This window comes from Oncorhynchus kisutch, linkage group LG18, assembly GCF_002021735.2.
Source record: "Oncorhynchus kisutch isolate 150728-3 linkage group LG18, Okis_V2, whole genome shotgun sequence".
NCBI classification, from domain to species: domain Eukaryota; kingdom Metazoa; phylum Chordata; class Actinopteri; order Salmoniformes; family Salmonidae; genus Oncorhynchus; species Oncorhynchus kisutch.
The window spans coordinates 49,567,229-49,586,580 of NC_034191.2; the positions used below are offsets into that span (position 1 = coordinate 49,567,229).

General features: G+C 44.5%; 1 protein-coding gene across 1 annotated transcript in view; it reads left to right on the top strand.

The window, feature by feature from the left end:
* LOC109908782 (collectin-12) overlaps positions 1-18,783 on the top strand; it is a 46,661-nt gene extending 27,878 nt beyond the window's left edge. Inside the window, exons 3-10 of the mRNA XM_020507475.2 lie at positions 3,921-4,043; positions 14,934-15,020; positions 15,243-16,286; positions 16,395-16,892; positions 17,022-17,158; positions 17,272-17,381; positions 17,550-17,695; positions 17,846-18,783. Coding sequence (XP_020363064.1) covers positions 3,921-4,043; positions 14,934-15,020; positions 15,243-16,286; positions 16,395-16,892; positions 17,022-17,158; positions 17,272-17,381; positions 17,550-17,695; positions 17,846-17,865 — 2,165 coding nt within the window. The 3' untranslated portion in view covers positions 17,866-18,783. The remainder of the gene's footprint in view (positions 1-3,920; positions 4,044-14,933; positions 15,021-15,242; positions 16,287-16,394; positions 16,893-17,021; positions 17,159-17,271; positions 17,382-17,549; positions 17,696-17,845) is intronic.
* The last annotated feature ends 569 nt before the right edge of the window (positions 18,784-19,352 follow it).

The following is a 19,352-nucleotide window of genomic DNA, read 5'->3' on the forward strand; positions in this document are numbered from 1 at the left end:
GAGACAAACAACTAAGCCATGACATACGGATCATGACCGTGGACTGAGACGTTCTCTGGACTGAGAAAAAAACACAGGTCCAACAGAACAGCTGCTTCATCGGAAACCTCTGACCCAGTCTGCCCCCTTGACTCTAAATTTGACCATCAATCGGAGCGAGGGGGTGGCGGGTTTGCTTTGTCGTTGTATGTTGTTGGTGGCGGCCATGTTTGTGTTTTGACAGCTGTCCTCCATTTTGGATACTTGGACCGCTAACCCTGAGAGCTCAGTTGATCCTGTCGACATTCTCTAATGATGATAGGCTCGGAACGCCTTGTCTGTGTATTGTAAAACATTCCTTTTTATAGTGTTTTGACTTACTTTTAGCACAATAGATTTATAAAATATCTGTCAACATATTTGGATAGGTCTGCATCTTTTTGATTACTTAGAAGTCATGTATGTTGTCGTGTTCTTTTATTTTTTTTTGCAGTGGAAGCCGGCATTGGGTTTGCACTCCAAACACGCGTCAGTCCTTCTGAATGTCCTTGAAGCTTTGAAATCCATTTTATTTGGCCCTAACAGCTACAAACTGAATGACCATTGCCATGTTCTACAATGATCCATGCACGGAGGCAAATTGAAGAGGAGCTTTGTCACTGGCCAATACATCTCACCGGCCAATACTTTGGTCAGCTGCTATAAGGCCTGTCTGTGGCGATTCTGACTGACTGGCTGCACACAAAGAATCGGCACAGTGATTTTAAGAGATATTCTTGGCAGCTCCGTGCCTCCACACTCCGTGCCTCCACATGCCTTCCGGTAAATCTCCTTTTCACTTTGACTTGGCTGAGTGGACAGAATGCATCTTCCAGCTGGAAAGGGTGTTAAAACTGAGGTCTGCTCCCCAATGATCATTACAGGTCCCAGGACAGCTATAGAAAAGGAAGCCTGTTAACCTCGCTACCCTGGCCAAAGTCCCACTGCGGCCCTATAGCACCAGAGCAACCTGACTAGCTGATCACTTCAGTATTTTCCAATTGGCTAAAGTTATCCCTCGCTAGCTATACTGCTCGTCAACTGCATGGGCGGTGACTCAAGTATTCTGGCACTCAAGTGGTGCCAGTGCACTTGAGTGGTGCCAGATTTGTGCTGCCACATTTGGTGACCGGGCACTTGAGTCGCCACCCATGGTGCCAGAGAACTTGAGTGCCAGAGTCTATTCTACACCAATGCTTTTCTATAATGGGAATGATCAGGCTTTATACAACGGGTGGGTCTAATCCTGAATGATGATTGGTTAAAACCGCATTCCAGACGGTGTCTATTCCACAAATGACCATCGGCTAAATCTATGACGTTGAAATGCCTATTTACTCTGTTCCATCTGATACTGCACAATCCACTGTCTCTTCAGCTCAGCCAGGCAATTTATATACTAGATATACAATGTAAAAAGCATCTGGACCTTAACTACCATTTTGTTTAGACTAGCATTTGGTTTTCAACAGCGGAGATTTGCAACTGACATTTGCAATATTGTTTCAATATTGAAATTCGATCTCCAGCTGTCCTATGGTAATGAACCTGTCAGGAGTCGGGACGAGACAGACAGGCTGGCAGGTTTTCTCTGCCAGGTGAAATCATGAATCAGCATCATTTGTACGGATATATACAAAGATATGTCAAAGGAAAAACACTAGATGCAGCTCCTTTCACTGTTATTCTGACTGCACTGTTGGACGTGACTGTGTTTGCAAGCAAGGGATAAGAACATTGCCAGCTATCATGGCAATGAAGCATTTAGAATGGATGACTGGTAGGCATCCATAGAATTAGAACAAAACGATTGGTTCGGGTCTCTGGCCAATGAACAGATAGAACGAATGACCAGCTGGCTTGGGTAGCGACCCTAGATCTCTTGGAAGGACGAAATAGTATGAATACATTCATCAAAGTAACATTTTTTAAATGAAAATATGTCAATCATTATTTGAATATGTTGTTAATTAACCCGTTGTAGAAAAGTAATAATGCCCTCGATGCCGTGGTTTGAAGGATATATTGGCACGGGGTCTTGGGCCTAACATCCGTGCCAATATATCCTCCAAACAAAGTCTTCTCAGGCATTATCACTTATATAATTCATTCATCATAATCGTATTACATGAGACTGCAAGCCCTATAGGCATTTATTAACCATAGGTCCAGGAGTTTTAACACAAAGATTGCGTTGGCACAGGCCATCTTTGTGTTGCCATGGAAATGTTGGAAGTGGCTTTCCTTGAGCTGGGCAATGCAAATCAGTTTAATTTCAGGTACATGAAAAGCAGGACCTTTTCTTTTTTTCCACCCACTTCCTGAATTCAAATGCAATACAGCTGTGTTCCCTTCAGCACTGTGGATCTCGGGACTCATCTGTCAGGAAAGATATCCTTGGAAAGAAATATTCCAGGAAAATGTAAGAGAATGCCAAATTCCTCCATGACTTTCCCCGCTGGTTGGAGGTACTTGAAGGTCCCTGGTTTGAATACATACTCCTACATACTGATGTTGATTATTGAATCCAGGAACTGTCTGTTTATGTTTCATTATGAGGAGTGACGTGTTGTGTGTGTGTGTGTGTGTGTGTGTGTGTGTGTGTGTGTGTGTGTGTGTGTGTGTGTGTGTGTGTGTGTGATAGTGTCTGCCAAGTGAAGGCTTTCCCAGGAAAATAAGCCTGTGGCACAGTGTAAACAGTTTGGGGGGGTCTTGTTATGGTGTCCCTTGCCCGCTCACCACCCGGGGCCTCAGGGAACAACTGGGCTCTTTAATGTGGCCTCCAGGCTGTTTGTACAGATGTGGGGATCTGGAGATTCAGACCCAGGGCCTGGGGAACCCCAGACCTCAGCCCACATAGGGCCAGCCAGGCCACGCTTTGACCAGTCTCTCCTGTCTCCACATAGCTGGACTCTGACATGGCCGGACTCTGACATGGCCGGACTCTGACATGGCCGGACTCTGACATGGCCGGACTCTGACATGGCCGGACTCTGACATGGCCGGACTCTGACATGGCCGGACTCTGACATAGCCGGACTCTGTAGCCACCTGAGCCATAATATATTCAAATGCACCCTAATCTCTTATAGTGCCCTACTTTTGACAAGGGCCCATAAGGCTCATAGGACTCTGGTCAAAAGTAGTGCTCTTGCACTATATAGGGAATAGGTGCCATTTGGGACGCCCCCCCATAGGTAGAGTGCAGAGATGCAGGATATCCAGTCATAGGATATAATATATTGAATATACACTGAGTGTATAAACATTAAGAACACCTTCCTAATATTGAGTTGCACTCTACAAGGTGTAGAAAGCGTTCCACAGGGATGTTGGCACATGTTGACTCCAATGCTTCCCACTGTTGTGTCAAGTTGGCTGGATGTCCCTTGGGTGGTGGACCATTCTTGATACACACGGGAAGCTTTTGAGCGTGAAAAACCCAGCATTGTTGCAGTTCTTGACACAAACCGGTGCGCCTGGCACCTACTACCATACACCGTTTAAAAGGCACTTAAAATCCTTTCACTTCCTATGGCAGGGGTAGTCAACTAGATTCAGCCGCAGGCTGTTTTTTGTTGGAGCGAATTATCTGGGGGCCGGAAAATAATGATTATAATTTGTACACTGCAAATTGGCCACAACTGGCCACAATTCCAAAAATACATTGTATTTGAAAATAACAATAATTGTATAGCTTGATTACGTTGAGACATGATCAAATATCTCTCTTTTTTGTGGGAATACCTCCCCCACTTAGGGGCCTGTTTTTGTCGGCGGGCCACCTGTTGCGTGTGTGTGTGTATGGTTACAGTTTGAATCGTGTGAACAAACTAACTATGATGCTGTCGAGAACTCATTTTAACATGTTTTTACATGCACATTTTCTCTCCCTTGTGTAGGTATCCAGGAGGGTACCCAGTGTACTAAGTGTAAGAATGAGTGGGCACTGAAGACCTCCATAGCACTGCTCTACGTGCTGTGCACTCTACTCACCATTGCTGTTGCTGTCCTCGGGTATAAAGGTAAGCAAGGACACCTGTCAGTCAAAGTGCATGCTTCTGTAAACTGTATTTCTGACTGTAGATAGTTTACACTACCTCCACTGGTGTCTATGGACATAATATTGCTTTCAGAATAAAAGTCCCCAGGGTACAGACAATTACAATGACTCAATACATTATTCATAAAATAAAAGTCATAATACAACTAAGGCTATACTACTTGTAAGGTAGGGGGAGACATCTATTCATGCTTGTGTATCTGCCAAAGTGGTTGCTACTTTAGAGACATAGAATGGAAAGTCTAGCTATGTCACTGTGTAAGCTGACTGGGACCGTGGTGAACCGTTGCTCAACCAAACCTTATTACGCTTTCACATTGAGAAAGTGAGTGTCCAAACTGTGCGTGAGGTCCTTCTCCACATCCTGCCAGGAAATAAGATCACCCCTGTTTGATCACCATGAGCACAGTGTGTTTGTTTGCTTTGGAGTGTGTGTGTGTGTGTGTGTGTGGGGGGGTTGGTGTGTGCTGTATGTGTTTTGTGTGTGTGCGCTGTGTGTGTGTTGTATGTATGTGTGTGTGTGTTGTATGTATGTGTGTGTGTGTTGTATGTATGTATGTATGTGTGTGTTGTATGTGTGTGTGTGTTGTATGTATGTATGTGTGTGTGTTGTGTGTGTGTTTTGTGTGTATTGTGTGTGTGTTGTGTGTGTTGTGTGTGTGTGTGTGTGTGTGTGTGTTGTGTGTGCGTGTGTGTGTGTATGGTTGTGTTGTGTGTGTGTGTGTGGTTGTGTTGTGTGTGTGTGTGTGTGTGTTGTATGTATGTGTGTGTGTGTTGTGTGTGTATATGTGTGTGTGTGTGGTTGTGTTGTGTGTGTGTGTGTGGTTGTGTTTGTGTGTGGCTGTGTGTGTGTGTGTGTGTATGTTTGTGTGGGCTAATGTCCCCAGTGACTCCTTACGGTCTGCCCAAACATGACATAGATGCTGTTGGGCAATGTTTCATTGTTCTTAATTCAGGCTAGTGGAAGAGTCATGGAAACTCTGAGCGATCCCACTGACTGTAAGACCATCACACTCTCTGAAACCAAAACAAGCCCTGTTCTCTCCAAAGTGACATTAACTCAGCCGCAACCCGCCCCCTTTTTTGCCTTTCTTTGAAATCCTCAGCGCTGTTGTATGTTCTCCCCCTTGCACCCTTCCTGCACCCCTGCACACCCCCGTTCCCCCTCTCTCGGGACCCAATGACTTACTCTCCGCTTATTTTACCAACACCCCCACACTCACACCTCAAGGAACCGACCCGCGGTTTTGTCGAGCTCCACTTCCTGGTCTGTGTTCCGATTTTTCCAGCTTTGGGAAAACTGTCCCGCAACGGTCCAAAGGCTGAACTTAGACTGTTCCTGTGATAATTACACTAACCGATCTCATGTGTGCACAAATAACCGTTTTAACATCGCTCGTGGTTGTTGGGGATTTTCGACTAAATTAAAAGTGATGTCCTTTACACTCACAATTGGGTTCAGTTAGTCAGTAGTCAATCCTCATCCTTGTTCCACACTGCACATTTTCATGTCGCCCTAATTAAGACCAGATAAGCGGTAAACTCACTGCAACTCTAGGAAAACCCACTAAAAAATGTTTTTACTGGCAGAGCTGTAGTAGTGGGCTGTCCAGGGAACCACAGCTCCACAGCCTAACCATGCAGTCAGGTTTAGATGGTTATGTGAAGTAAGACTAGGGTTGTGGCAGTCACAAAAATACATCAGCCGGTGATTGTCAAGCAAATATCTGTTGGTCTCACGGTAATTGACGTTAATTAACAAGCACATTTAGCATCTCCTGCCTTCCACATACACTGATGCAGACCTTTGGAACATCTACATTTTAAAAAGTCGAATAAATCCATGTAATATAGCCTACACCTTCACAAAAGATCCATTATTTAAGTCTATTTCAGAAGAACAGAATAGCATACTCAGAGTTGTCCTTATGTTAGGTCCTGATCTGTCCCTTGAATGAGTAGATGTTATAAAACTTTGGACTGGTAGTGTATGTACTCCTATGTGCTTAATTAAGAGTTATTCATGTAACTTAAGTTGTTCTACAAACGTTGGTCTGTATGTTTAGATTTTTAAGACATTGTAAGGCTGCGACTCTAATGATGATTTGAAAAAAGTAACTTGAAAGGCGCAAGTTTTTTTGCGCAGGCTGCACACACTTTATCAGTCTCTCATTCACATTTTGGCAAGTACTTGATAATGCCTTTAATTTCACGGCGGAATCCCTTTGTGTGGCCGTAATGCACCCCCCCAAAAATCCATACCTTTTGCGGCCAGTGGCCGTTGTATCCTTGGACCGGAGTGCTGCTTTGTGCCCTTCTCCCTGAGTGTTGCATGCTCCAAAGCACCTCTCTCTCACATGGCTCTCCTTCGCGGGATCGGGTCTTTCTCACAGGCTACAAGTGAAGACGGACACATCGGGGACGCAACATCCTTAACTAATCCCGAGGTACATAGTAAAGATATTGAAAGAACTGTCCACATTTACTTTTCGGCAGCCAGCAAGCTGAGTAAGCCTAACGAACAGCAAAAGCACTAGCCAATGTCAATCTACTATCCGCCATAGTACAAACGTTGACCTATTCTGTGCGAGAAATAAATATTTGAAACATAGTCTGGGACAGTTGTGGGATGCGATAGATCCCAAATTAATACAAACACTGTCACGGCTTTCTTCCTGGGAAGGAGAGGCGGAACAAAACGCAGCGTCGTCATAGTTCATGGTTTTTTTTATAAGAAAATTCAAACATGAACAAACTACCAAACAATAACCGTGAAAACCGTAACAGTCCTAACTGGTGCATAAAACACAAAGACAGGAAACAATCACCCACAAAATACCCAAAGAATATGGCTGCCTAAATATGGTTCCCAATCAGAGACAACGATATACACCTGCCTCTGATTGAGAACCACTCTAGGCAACCATAGACTTACCTAGACAACTAAACTGAACACAACCCCATTAATCTTATAAACCCCTAGACAAGACGAAACACAATAAATCACCCATGTCACACCCTGGCCTAACCAAAATAATAAAGAAAACAAAGATAACTAAGGCCAGGGCGCGACAAACACTAAAATCTCCCAAATATTTTTACGCAATGTGGCTGACGCAGCAGATCAGAATGTTTAGCTGTAAATGTTGATCAACTATTAGGCTGTTTCATCACATTATAACGCAGCAATGCGCACATGGCAGTAGGCTATAAGCACAAATGTTCCATTAGCGGGAAAACACCATTATCAAAAGTCACCGTAAATGCGATACAGTCAATGCTTTTATTATAAAGGTGCATTTTAATGGTGAAAATGATCTTCCCCAAACTTGAAAGGTACTCGTTACTTATGTATGCCAGTTAGTCTCTACACCCCTTGTAATTTTTTGAAGTTATTTGGCACTTTAGTTGTGATACAAACCTTATCAAAACATATAGGCCTATGGGCTAGGCTATATGAGGTGTGCGACTATAATTCTAAAAAGTCGCAAAAAAAGGTATAATTTCTTGCCTTATGCTGGGCATTGTTCACAAGTGATAATATATAATTTACAAGTGATAGGCTAATATTGTCAGACTATTCTTGATTTAATCTTGTCTTTACATAAATTTGAAGTCAGAAGTTTACATACTCATTTGTGTATTACATTACTGTATTACAATTTTTAAACCACACCAAAAATGTCTTATTCAGAAACTATAGTTTTGTCAAGTCTGTTAGGACATCTACTTTGTGCATGACACAAGTAATTTTTCCAACAACTGTTTACAGACAGATTATTTCACTTATAATTCACTGTATCACAATTCCAGTGGGTCAGAAGTTGAAATACATTAAGTTGACTGTGCCTTTAAACGGCTTGGAAAATTCCAGAAAATGATGTCATGGCTTTAGAAGCTTCTGTTAGGCTAATTGACATCATTTGAGTCAATTGGAGGTGTACCTGTGGATGTATTTCAAGGCCTACCGTCAAACTCAGTGCCTCTTTGCTTGACATCATGGGAAAATCAAAAGACTGTAAGATCAGCCAAGACCTCAGACAAAAACAGTAGACCAACACAAGTCTTGTTCATCCTTGGGAGTAATTGCCAAATGCCTGAAGGTACCATGTTCATCTGTACAAACAATAGTACGCAAGTATAAACACCATGGGACCATGCAGCCGTCATACCGCTCAGGAAGGAGATACGTTCTGTCTCGTAGAGATTAATGTACCTTGGTGCAAAAAGTGTAAATCAATCCCCGAACAACAGCAAAGGACCTTGTGAAGATGCTGGAGGAAACAGGTACAAAAGTATCTATATCCACAGTAAAACAAGTCCTATATCGACATAACCTGAAAGGCCGCTCAGCAAGGAAGAACCACTGGTCCAAAACCTCCATAAAAAAGACAGACTATGGTTTGCAACTGCACATGGGGACAAAGATCATACTTTGTGGAGAAATGTCCTCTGGTCTGATGAAAAAAATATATAACTGTTTGGCCATAATGACCATTGTTATGTTTGGAGGAAAAATGGGAGGCTTGCAAGCCGAAGAACACCATCCCAACTGTGAAGCAAGGGGGTGGCAGCATCATATTGTGGGGGTCCTTTACTGCAGGAGGGACTGGTGCACTACACAAAATAGATAGCATCATGAGGTAGGAAAAGTATGGGGATATATTGAAGCAACATCTCAAGACATCAGTCAGGAAGTTAAATCTTGGTCGCAAATGGGTCTTCCAAATGGACAATGACCACAAGCATACTTCCAAAGTTGTGGCAAAATGGCTTAAAGACAACAAAGTCAAGGTATTGGAGTGGCCATCACAAAGCCCTGACCTCAATCCTATTGAAAATGTGTGGGCAGAACTGAAAAAGCTTGTGTGAACAAGGAGGCCTACAAACCTAACTCAATTACACCAGCTCTGTCAGGAGGAATGGGCCAAAATTCACCCAACTTATTGTGGGAAGCTTGTGGAAGGTTACCTGAAACGTTTGACCCAAGTTTAACAATTTAAAGGCAATGCTACCAAATACTAATCGAGTGTATGTAAACTTCTGACCCACTGGGAATGTGATGAAAGAAATAAAGCTGAAATAAATCATTCTCTCTACTATTATTCTGACATTCACATTCTTAAAATAAAGTGGTGACCCTAACTGACCTAAGACAGGGATTTCTTACTATAAGTTTAAATGTATTTGGCTAAGGTGTATGTAAACTTCCGACTTCAACTGTGTGCCAAATAATATATGTGTGAAATTTGTTTTGATTTAGAATCGACCATTATCGTGCACATGTCTCAAAACCGGGGCAGCGGGAAAAAATACATGTCATTTATGCACTTAAATAGAGAATGGAGGACGCTTTTCCTGTGGTTCATTTTCAGGCCAGCCAGGTGTGCTGATTATTAGGAAAGTTGAGAAATAAATATAGTAGGCCTAACCTATAGAAAGCTGATGCGATCCTCCTTTTTTTAATAGAGGCCATCACTCTGTTTTCTCGCTAAATTGCATAGCCTATAGAAAGGTTGCGCAACATGAGCTCATGGGCTCATGAAGTGTCTGATTTAGATTTTTGATTACACTTGCATTGATGTCAGAGTGATTAGAGGGACAATAGAGTACTGAGTACCAGGCAGTTAGCAAGTTTGATAGGCTACTAATGACCATCAGCAGCATCAGAGCTTGGAGAAGCCTAATTACAGTGACTAAACAGTCACGTGGAATTTGACCGCCTTAATGACTCAGGACTGCCCTTGTGTCGGTAATACAGTCACCGCAACAGCCGTAAGAGAGACCCCAATGTTCTATTCACTTCACATCTGTATTCTGTACTGTAGGATGCAGTGTGGCCAGATATCTTAACATCGAGCTGACCCTATGCTCTCTACTCTCACCCATAGCAATGTCCTTGCTTCATCACCTTATCTCTTTATGGTGCATATGTGATCTCCACTGAGCTACAGTATAGAACCTCCACGATAGGCTGTGAGAACCTCTTCTCCAGCTCTCAGACATTGTCCTGGCAGGAAAGACTAGGGTTGCGTCCCCTATGGGGGCCCTGGACAAAAGTAGCACACTGTATAGGGAATAGGGTGTCATTTGAGACACGACCCAGGCTATATGAGGGAGGGATTAGACACAGGTGAATATGAGGAGGGAGAGGAATCAGAGAAGAGAATAAGAGGGTGTAGGGGGAGTCTCGCCCTCTCTTTGGCCTCACTCAGCACTCGTGCTGCGTTCTCCCTCTCTCTCCCTCTGCTCCAGCTGTGTACATGGAATCTGTCACTACATTCTGAGCTATAATATTGAGCTTTAGCAAAAATAAGCAGAGGTGTCAGGGTGTGTGTGTGTGTGAGTTTGTCGTGTGCTTGCATGTGTTGTGTGTATTGTGAGGAAGGGATGACACCCAGAAACCACAGCTGCAGCACAGCTGGCCTAGGGCATACCTCTGGGGACCAGATATTATACAGTGTGTGTGGGTGTGCGTGCATGCATACGCGTGTTTATATGTGTGTGTGATCATGTGTGTGAGCACGTCTGTGTGAGTGCATGTGTGTATGTGCATGCGTATGCGTCTATCAACATAGTATTAAAGATATTTAAATATATATTTATGATAAAATGGATTCCAACCACGAAGAGCATCCGTGTGTGTGTGTGTGTGTGTGTGTGTGTGTGTGTGTGTGTACTCTCCCTGTGATTCTCCAGCGTTCAGCTAAGCCATGTAAAGCATGACTGTCATTCCAGAGTAGCAGTCTAGCAGCGTATGTGGGCCATTTAGGATGCTAATTGTTTCATAACTTGGAAGAGAGTTTCCCAAAGTTGTGTTTTTAATCCACAGCGTTCTGCATGAACGTCTATTTGAATCCAACATCTAGACAGAGAGGAAGTAATACATTAGTACAGAGAGCATCACACCAAAGTGATTAAAGTTTAACAGAGAGGATGAGTGCAATTAAAAACATGTCCCTATGTCCCCCAGACATAGAAAGAAGTCAAAACAAACAAGAGATAAACTGTGTGTGTGTGTGTTTCTTTCTCTCTATAACAATTACAATGTGCAGTAGGTGTACGGTTTGGTCTGCAGACCTGAGCTGAATGTGTCTTTTGTGCTCTGTGTGGTACAGTAGTTTGTGGTGTCTGGAAATGTGTCTCGTTTAGTTTGCAGTGGAACGTTTCATTTCAGACTGGCCATGCCTCTCCACTCTGAGCTAATACTACTCTTTCAATCGAGAGGGCATTTTTCTAGTTCATATGTTTTCTTTTTTTGAGAGAGAGTATTTGGGGGGCGGATAGTCATCTATGAGGGTAAACATTTGAAACATATTTCCACCGTGAAAAGGCTACTGTACATCCGTAGTGGCATTTGTTTTCCGTATACAGGCAACTTGAGTTTCCCAAAACATTAGGACGTCGACTCTGTACAAAACCATTTTCCATCAGAATTATATTCTCTCTGTTTCAAGTCTGGATACATCTCTTTGAATGGTAGGGAATGTTGTTTTGATTCCTTGTTTCCTGTACTGGAAAGAGAGGGATGGTGGGAGAATTAGACGTTCAGTGAGTGTATGTAGTAAACGGTTTCTCAAACATGTGGAAGCACTTACTCCGGCGTTCCACACACACTACTACACACGTCTATGAGGCTACCCATACCAGGCCCATATTCAGAAAGCGTCTCAGAGTAGGAATGCTGATCTAGGATCAGTTTTGCCTTAAATCATTATGAACGAGATCAGCACTGCTACTCTCAGCCGCTTTGTGAATATGAACCCCGGTCAACGCTATCAGCTACAGTAGGAGTGATTCTAACACAGGACACTCACCTGAAACATATATTCCATCTATGTGTACAGACTGTACTGTTGGGATGAATTCCCTGCTGTGCATGCAAGCGAATATGGCACAAATGTTTGTTTGCCATAATTACAGATGGAACACATGCAAGTCATTAAAAGCTTGCATGAAACTTCTGGGTTTCTATTTTCAGAAGGCATTTTTTTTCTATTGTTTGTTGACAATGAGAAAAGTACACTCATCCTCGGCGGTTTGAAGAATGTTTCTCTGTCTCTCGTCTCTCATTTCCAGTCGAAGTTGCCTTTCATTGTCAGTTAGACGTTCTATCATCACTAGTCTTCCTTAATTACGGGGCCCTCTTCTACATTGTTGTGGCTATCACAACGTTTAACTTGCAATGTTGAAGCATATTTATTTTTTCCTTTATTACAACTGTGCCGTAGAAACATGTAAGATTCAGTGGTTATTTTGGCATGTAAATCTTGTTGGGGCAAACTTTTTTAAGATGCATGCCAGCAAAGCCACTACACAACACAACACCAAACAATAAATGAATTGGACTATAACGGTGACAAACGGTGCCCACAAACTTTTCGGGCCTACATAAAGCTGTCCCAACAGCAGAGTCCCAACAACAGTCCTAGCATCTTACCACTGCTAAACCTGGCTATCAGCGGAGCCTTTTTCTGGAAACAAAACAGTTAATTCAGCCTCATTTACTGCCTTTAAAAAAAAACATATCTTATATGGCTGACTAGCTGAAACAAATGTGGTTTCTACCAAATTATTAGGGTGAGGCACATGGTCTACTAACAGCTTACTACACAACATACACTTAGTATTCTTTTCTTGGCTACAAGTATACATGCAGTATCACCCTGGCATATTACATCATTTATGCAGCAGCATACAATATATTTTTGGACTCACCTTGTTGTGCTGTGCTCACTTAAACTGGAAGGTGGCACAACGGTCCTTCTTTTGGGCTCTAGAAAGAGGACCGAAATCACTACTTGAAATGTCAGAACTGAGATTTCCCAGTTCCGAGCATGGCCAATGTATTCAAACTTTTCTGGCCCATGGCGTTACCCTTTTTTTTGTAATATCCAATTGGTAGTTACAATCTTGTTTTATCGTTGCAACTCTCCTACGGACTTGGAGAAGGTCGAGAGCCTCACTAGTTCTTGCTTAACCCGGAAGCAAGCCGCACCAATGTGTCAGAGGAAACACGCACCCGGCCCGCCAAAAGGAGTCGCTAGAGCACGATGAGACAAGGACATCTCGGCCGGCCAAACCCTTCCCTAATCCAGATGACGCTGGGCCAAATGTGCGTCGCCTCATGGGTCTCCCGGTCACAGCCGGCTGTAACACGGCCTGCGATCGAACCCGTGGCTGCAGTGTCGCCTTAGCACTCATTTTTTAATTAGCGATTTACAACTTGTTGTGTGATGTTTATGTCCAATGGCCGATGAGCACCGATACGTTTTATCTATCATTTCTCTTCATATGACAATGATTGAAAAGGATTTGCCAGTAGATGGTTGACTTCATGCATGAAGACGACTGCTTGTCTAGCTTGCTAGCTAAGATTTTGAAAGTATGATGTTGACATGATCAGTCCAATCAAAGCTACGGTAGATATAACGTGATTTGATATAATTTTATCTGTGGCCAATGGCCTTGAGCCTTCATGGATGGGCACTTCTAATGTAAATCTATGGCAGCACCCAGGGGGCTTGAATGTTCGAGCTCTACCCATACATTTTGCAGTCCCCATGAGTGACAGAACACTGAGCCAATTACGGCACAACTAAAGAACATTACCAACCCCTAAGCTCCGTATTTTCCTCTGGCTGCCCCACCACCACAGAATGCACTGAGCTAGGCTGAAACGCCTCCATTTGGAGATGCTTTACTCAAGAAAGCAAAAACAGAGATCGTGTTTGTTTGCGGCTTTATTAACTCAAAGATTATTATAATATTTTTTTTACATTGTTTGCAAACTGATATGCGATACTTATTAATGCCAAAATAACATGAAAAACAGCCGGGACTCTGCTGGAAAGCTTCCTCACCCCTCACTGTCTGAGACTGGCATACGGTAGATGTAAAGTACTCCTTACACATTGAAAGCTACGAAGATCATAAGCACATACAGCATGACCAGGGAGATACACCCAGTCATAACAGTGGGATCTATCTATCCATGTCCTCCCGTGCTCTCAGTCAGAGGGAGGGAATGAGGTGATGCTAAATCTTCTCATCCTGTGTCTTTACGATGATTTGGCCCTAGAATAAAATAGATGATTATACCCATTACAGGTTGAGCTTGGTGGGGTCTTTGAGCTTGATGATTTGGTTGGTCTTTACCTGTGGAGGATAGAAATGACAGAAATAGCATGGTGTGCAGTTTTCACCACTGGTTTGAACCCCTGTGGTCTCCAATTAGATGGTTAGAGATGCCTCCATAGCCTGTGGTGGTGGTGGTGGTGGGATGATTCCCAGACACATTCCATAGGAAATGAAGGGTCCTGTCGCCTGTGGGGGCGTAAAGACCCTGCCTGACACAGCGTCTGTTTCCTTAGGGTACACTTTGAACCCCCTGTTTACTGAGGACCCCCACTTGGGTTGCTTCCTGTCCCCCAGGGTCCCCCTGTCTCTGTCCCACTTTGATCATCTCCAGATCCTACTCCCTTTGACCACCCACCCCTCTGCACTCACCTTCCAGTGTCTTCAGTGTCTCATGCACAGTCTTCATGGACGCACCAAGTCATTGAGACATTATTGTGTATTACATGACCATTTCCTAATCTTAGAGCTTGTGAGCTGAGGCAACCATTATTGCATACCCACCAGATACATATACATCTTATATGATATCTTACATATTGTGTCTGAGTGAGTTTTCATAAGTACCCTGTCTGATCCCTTTTGTATAGTTTCAGGCTATTCTGCCCATCCTTCTCAGACTGTTAATATTGTATGGAGCCAACCACTGTGCTGAAGACCTAACCCTGATCTTTTCTGTGTTGTGCTGTGTTGTTTTGTTTTGTTTGTTTTGCAGTGGTGCAAAAGGTTGACAATGTGTCCGAAGGTATCGAGAGCTATGAGGGGAAGATCATTGCTGTGGAAACAGACTTGAAAAAGCTAGGTGAGTTTCACCCCTACCTACCACATGGTCACAGCAGTATGGAGTATATACGCTAGCCAGTTGACCATACAGTATCCCTTGTACTATGGGTCTATGCATTATCTTGAATATATCAAATGAATCAGAATAGCTGTTTTTTAGAAACATTCATCATTGAGAGAAGTGTAACTTCATCCAACTCTCAGTTACAAAGTCCAAGTCAATTTCATCCCATGTTCCCAGATGACCAGACTGGCGAGAAGTCGGAGAACACCACCACAGAAATCCAGGCCTTTAAGAATAACATCTGGGCTCTGCAGAGGCAGCTGTCCGAGGTGGCTGAAAGGAGCAGTAGTAACCGGGCAGCCCTGGGTCGTCTGCAGGATGCTGGCCAGGACATGCAAGGCAGCCAGGGCTCCTTCCAGGGTCTGCTGGATGCCAACACAGCCACGCTGAGGTCCGTCAATGGCACCTTGCGGGCCTACGGCGGCACCATGGAGGGTCTTCAGGACGACACGGCTCGGCTGCAGACGGAGCTCCAGGAGCAGGTTCGGCAGCAGGGCCAGGCCCTGTTCAGCATCGGGAATCTCAACCTCACCCAGGCCCAACAAAGGGGCCTGATCTTGGCTTTGCAGAGGTCAGTGGACGACACCAGCCAGGCAATCCAGAAGATCCGCAATGACTTCCAGAGCATAGAGCAGACGGCCAGGCAGACTAAGTCGGACGCTGATTGGCTGCGGGAGAAGGTGCAGAACCTCCAGGTGCTGGCCTCCAACGCCTCTGTCCTGGCCAAAGCCAACAACGACATTCTGGAGGACGTGGGTTCTCAGCTGGCCTCGCTGTCCGGACAGCTGCAGAACACCTCCAGCCTGGCGGAGAACCACGACCAGACCCTCAGGGAGATCATGGACCAGCAGAGGGACCATGACAACCTCACCTCTTCCAAGTTCGACCAGCTGGAGATACGCCTGGACGAGTCGGAGGGGAGCATCGACCGTGTCACGGGCAACATCAGCTTTACAACCCAACTCCTGGGCGCCATCAATCTCAACCTCAACGAGCTGCGCACCTGCGCTGAAACGGTAGGACGCCACTCCGACTACCTGGCTGACCTGAACTCCACGGTTTTGGACGTGAGGTCGGACACCACCACACTAAGGTTGCAGCAGGACGACCTGGCGGCCCGCCTCGACAAAGAGGTCACCAGCCTCTCCATAGTCATGGAGGAGATGAAACTGGTGGACAGCAAGCACTCACAGCTAATCACCAACTTCACCATTCTCCAGGGTGAGGGCACACACTAAATTCTAGATTTTTATTTTGTTCACGTAGAAGTGTGTTGTAAACAGTTGAACAGACACGTTTCAAAAGAAAACATAATGTTTCTTGTTTCAGGTCCACCTGGTCCCAGAGGCCCGCGGGGAGACAAAGGACCCCAGGGAGTGGCAGGTCAGGCCGGTCAGAAGGGGGAAAAAGGGGATAAAGGTGGGCCTGGGGTGCAGGGGCTCCGTGGAGAGAAGGGATCTCCAGGACCACTGGGACTAACAGGTTCCAGAGGTCAACAAGGCTCACGGGGCAACCCAGGTTCAAAGGGCTCCCGAGGGTCAGGCGGCAGGGCAGGACCTCCAGGTGCGAAGGGTGAGCCAGGAACGGCTGGGCTCCTTGGGAGAGATGGACAGCCCGGTCTTCAGGGGCCCCAGGGCCCGCCGGGAGACCTAGGACAGGTGGGGCCGGCTGGGGTACAGGGACCCAGGGGAGTGATGGGGCCTGTGGGGGCCCCAGGGCCACCTGGACTACCAGGACATCCTGCCCGACCTGCAGCAGTAGCAGCAGTGCCTTTGGCCTCTGTCTCTATGAAGAGTGACTCCCCCGCCCCTACAGTGTTGGCCCCAGGTAAGACTCACTCATAATACTCTTTATACACCATTAATATCTCTGTATCACTATGTCAACACCATCTATGAGTTGACAGGACATGAGTTAATTGGTGATAGTTTGACAATATAACCAAATTAACTTCAGGTTGTCCTCATGAGTGGGTTGGCTTCAGAGACAAATGCTACCACTTCTCCAGGGAGCTGCACAACTTTGACGATGCAAAGAAAAGCTGTGATGCCCAGACTGCGTCAATGGTGATCATTAACGATATCGCTGAACAGGTGACAGTCCTTCTTATAAGCCTTTTGTAATACAATGCGCATCTGTTTGAATAGTCATAAAATGAGTGACATTACTGACATCATGTTTTCTTCCCCCCCCCCCCCCCCCCCAGAAATGGCTGCAGAAGCAGACCTCTGGAAAGGGCTACTTCTGGATGGGTCTGACAGATAGGGAGAAGGAGAATGTTTGGCACTGGCTGGATGGAACCGAACCTGCCTTCACGTGAGTATAATACCTCAGTGACAAGACTGATCCCTTGTGAGACCTCACATTGACATTAATGTGTGACTGAAGGGAAGGTGTCTGAAGTTAGATTTCAGTCCTCACTGAATTCGTTTCTATAGTTGGAAGGAATTCAGTGTGTGAGTGCCCTCTGCTGTGTGATTGTAGGAAGTGGAAGCCAGGCCAGCCAGACAACTGGAGCCACGGGCATGAGAGAGGAGAGGACTGCGCAGGCCTCATCCACGAGGGACTGTGGAATGATTTCTTCTGTGAAGATCTCATCAGCTACATCTGTGAGAAAGCCATGGAGAGCTGTGAGTATCCGTCTGTCTGTCTCTTTGTGTGTCTGCTTTGTCTGTCTCTGAAGTTTTCTATCCGCATCGGATTCTTCTGTCTAAGTCATAGTTATATTGTTTGCATTAAAAAAGATGTGTATAATCTATCAGTAATATCATTTTCTACAGCAAAAACTCCAGGGTTATAGCACCCTCTGGGGAAGAAGAAAAAGAAGCACAGTTGAGTCAGAGGCGGTGTGGTGAGCAGCATTATGTTCCACCCACAAGTGTAACTAGCCCTCTGACACACTTTTGCATGGATATGCTGTATGGAGAGAGACGAGGGACAAACTGCACATGCCTGAATCGGGACTAAGGCTGCATTCACTGAGCTTTCCCCCTCTAGTGGCCAGATTCAGCTATCCTCCAAAGTGATTCCAGACCATTACTTCCAGCATTTGCATTCCAACAACATGACAATCAAGAGTTGAGAGGATCCATATTGTTTTTAAAAATAATGACCCAAGTAATTGACTCATAGATTGGTCTCATTGTTTTTAATGCTGTTTTTTTTGTACGACTTTAGTCCATTTATATCCGATTATCTGAATGTATATTTTCATATTGCAGTTCTTCTCAATGTAGATCATTATTTCAGCAGTGCCAATGGGAATCACCACAGTGCCCTTTTCACGGTTTAAAGTCTAGTTCCACAATGATGTAAGGTGCAAAATGATGCGCAAAAAAAAAAAGCTAAGAAATGTCGCTGATATGCTATCCTTGAGGAACACCCGTCCTTTCTCAAACCTCAAGAACTGTCTAACTATATATATATATATATATATATAAAACTATGTTATTATACACATGCATTTGAATAAATGATGTATTTACACACAACAGTCAGAAGGTCTGCTTGGTTGTAAGTCAAGATTGCACAAGTGTACATGTTAGTGTTTCTTGACGGTACTGTATTTTGGCTTATGGTGCCTGTATTGTTGTATGAGTGTGAACTTTCCACAAAGTAGCAATAGTCTGTGGTCACGTTCCAGGCTGACTACATTGCAAACGTTGCATTACATCAACCAATGGTTGTGAGTGACCCCCCCCCCCCCCCCAAAAAAAAATGCAGCAGCAGCACACATAGAAATAGGAAGAATAGAACGGCCTTGGAACCTTTAACCCTGGCAATTTGACTGATGAACTCACGGGTAAACGCGCAATGGCTGCCTGGTATTGTGATGCAATTATTGTCATGGTAATTTATAATGTTCATTCAAATGATGTTAACTGATGTGGCTCATGCAATGGAATGTCTTTTTTGTAACGTCAGTTGAGTTTGAATCAACAAATCACAGCACATCCTGCTTCTACTTCCTGCTTTGCACACTCACAATGGCCGCCAGTCCACCCGTTATGCCATCATTGACTTGATTTAGGACACCCGTTCTAGTCATTCTATTTATATGGCAGCACATGTGATCAGTAGTAACGAAGGGGAGGAAACAATGTAAAACAATGTAATAAAAATGTTGTCGCTATTCTAATGGTTATAACGGAGACCGTGGTCATTTGGCTGGCCATTACAGCATCCAAACTTCCATGACCATCACAACCCTACTGGTCATGTTCCAGGATGACTACATTGCAGGCGCTGCGTTTACATCAACCAATGCCACATCATCGACTGAGCAGT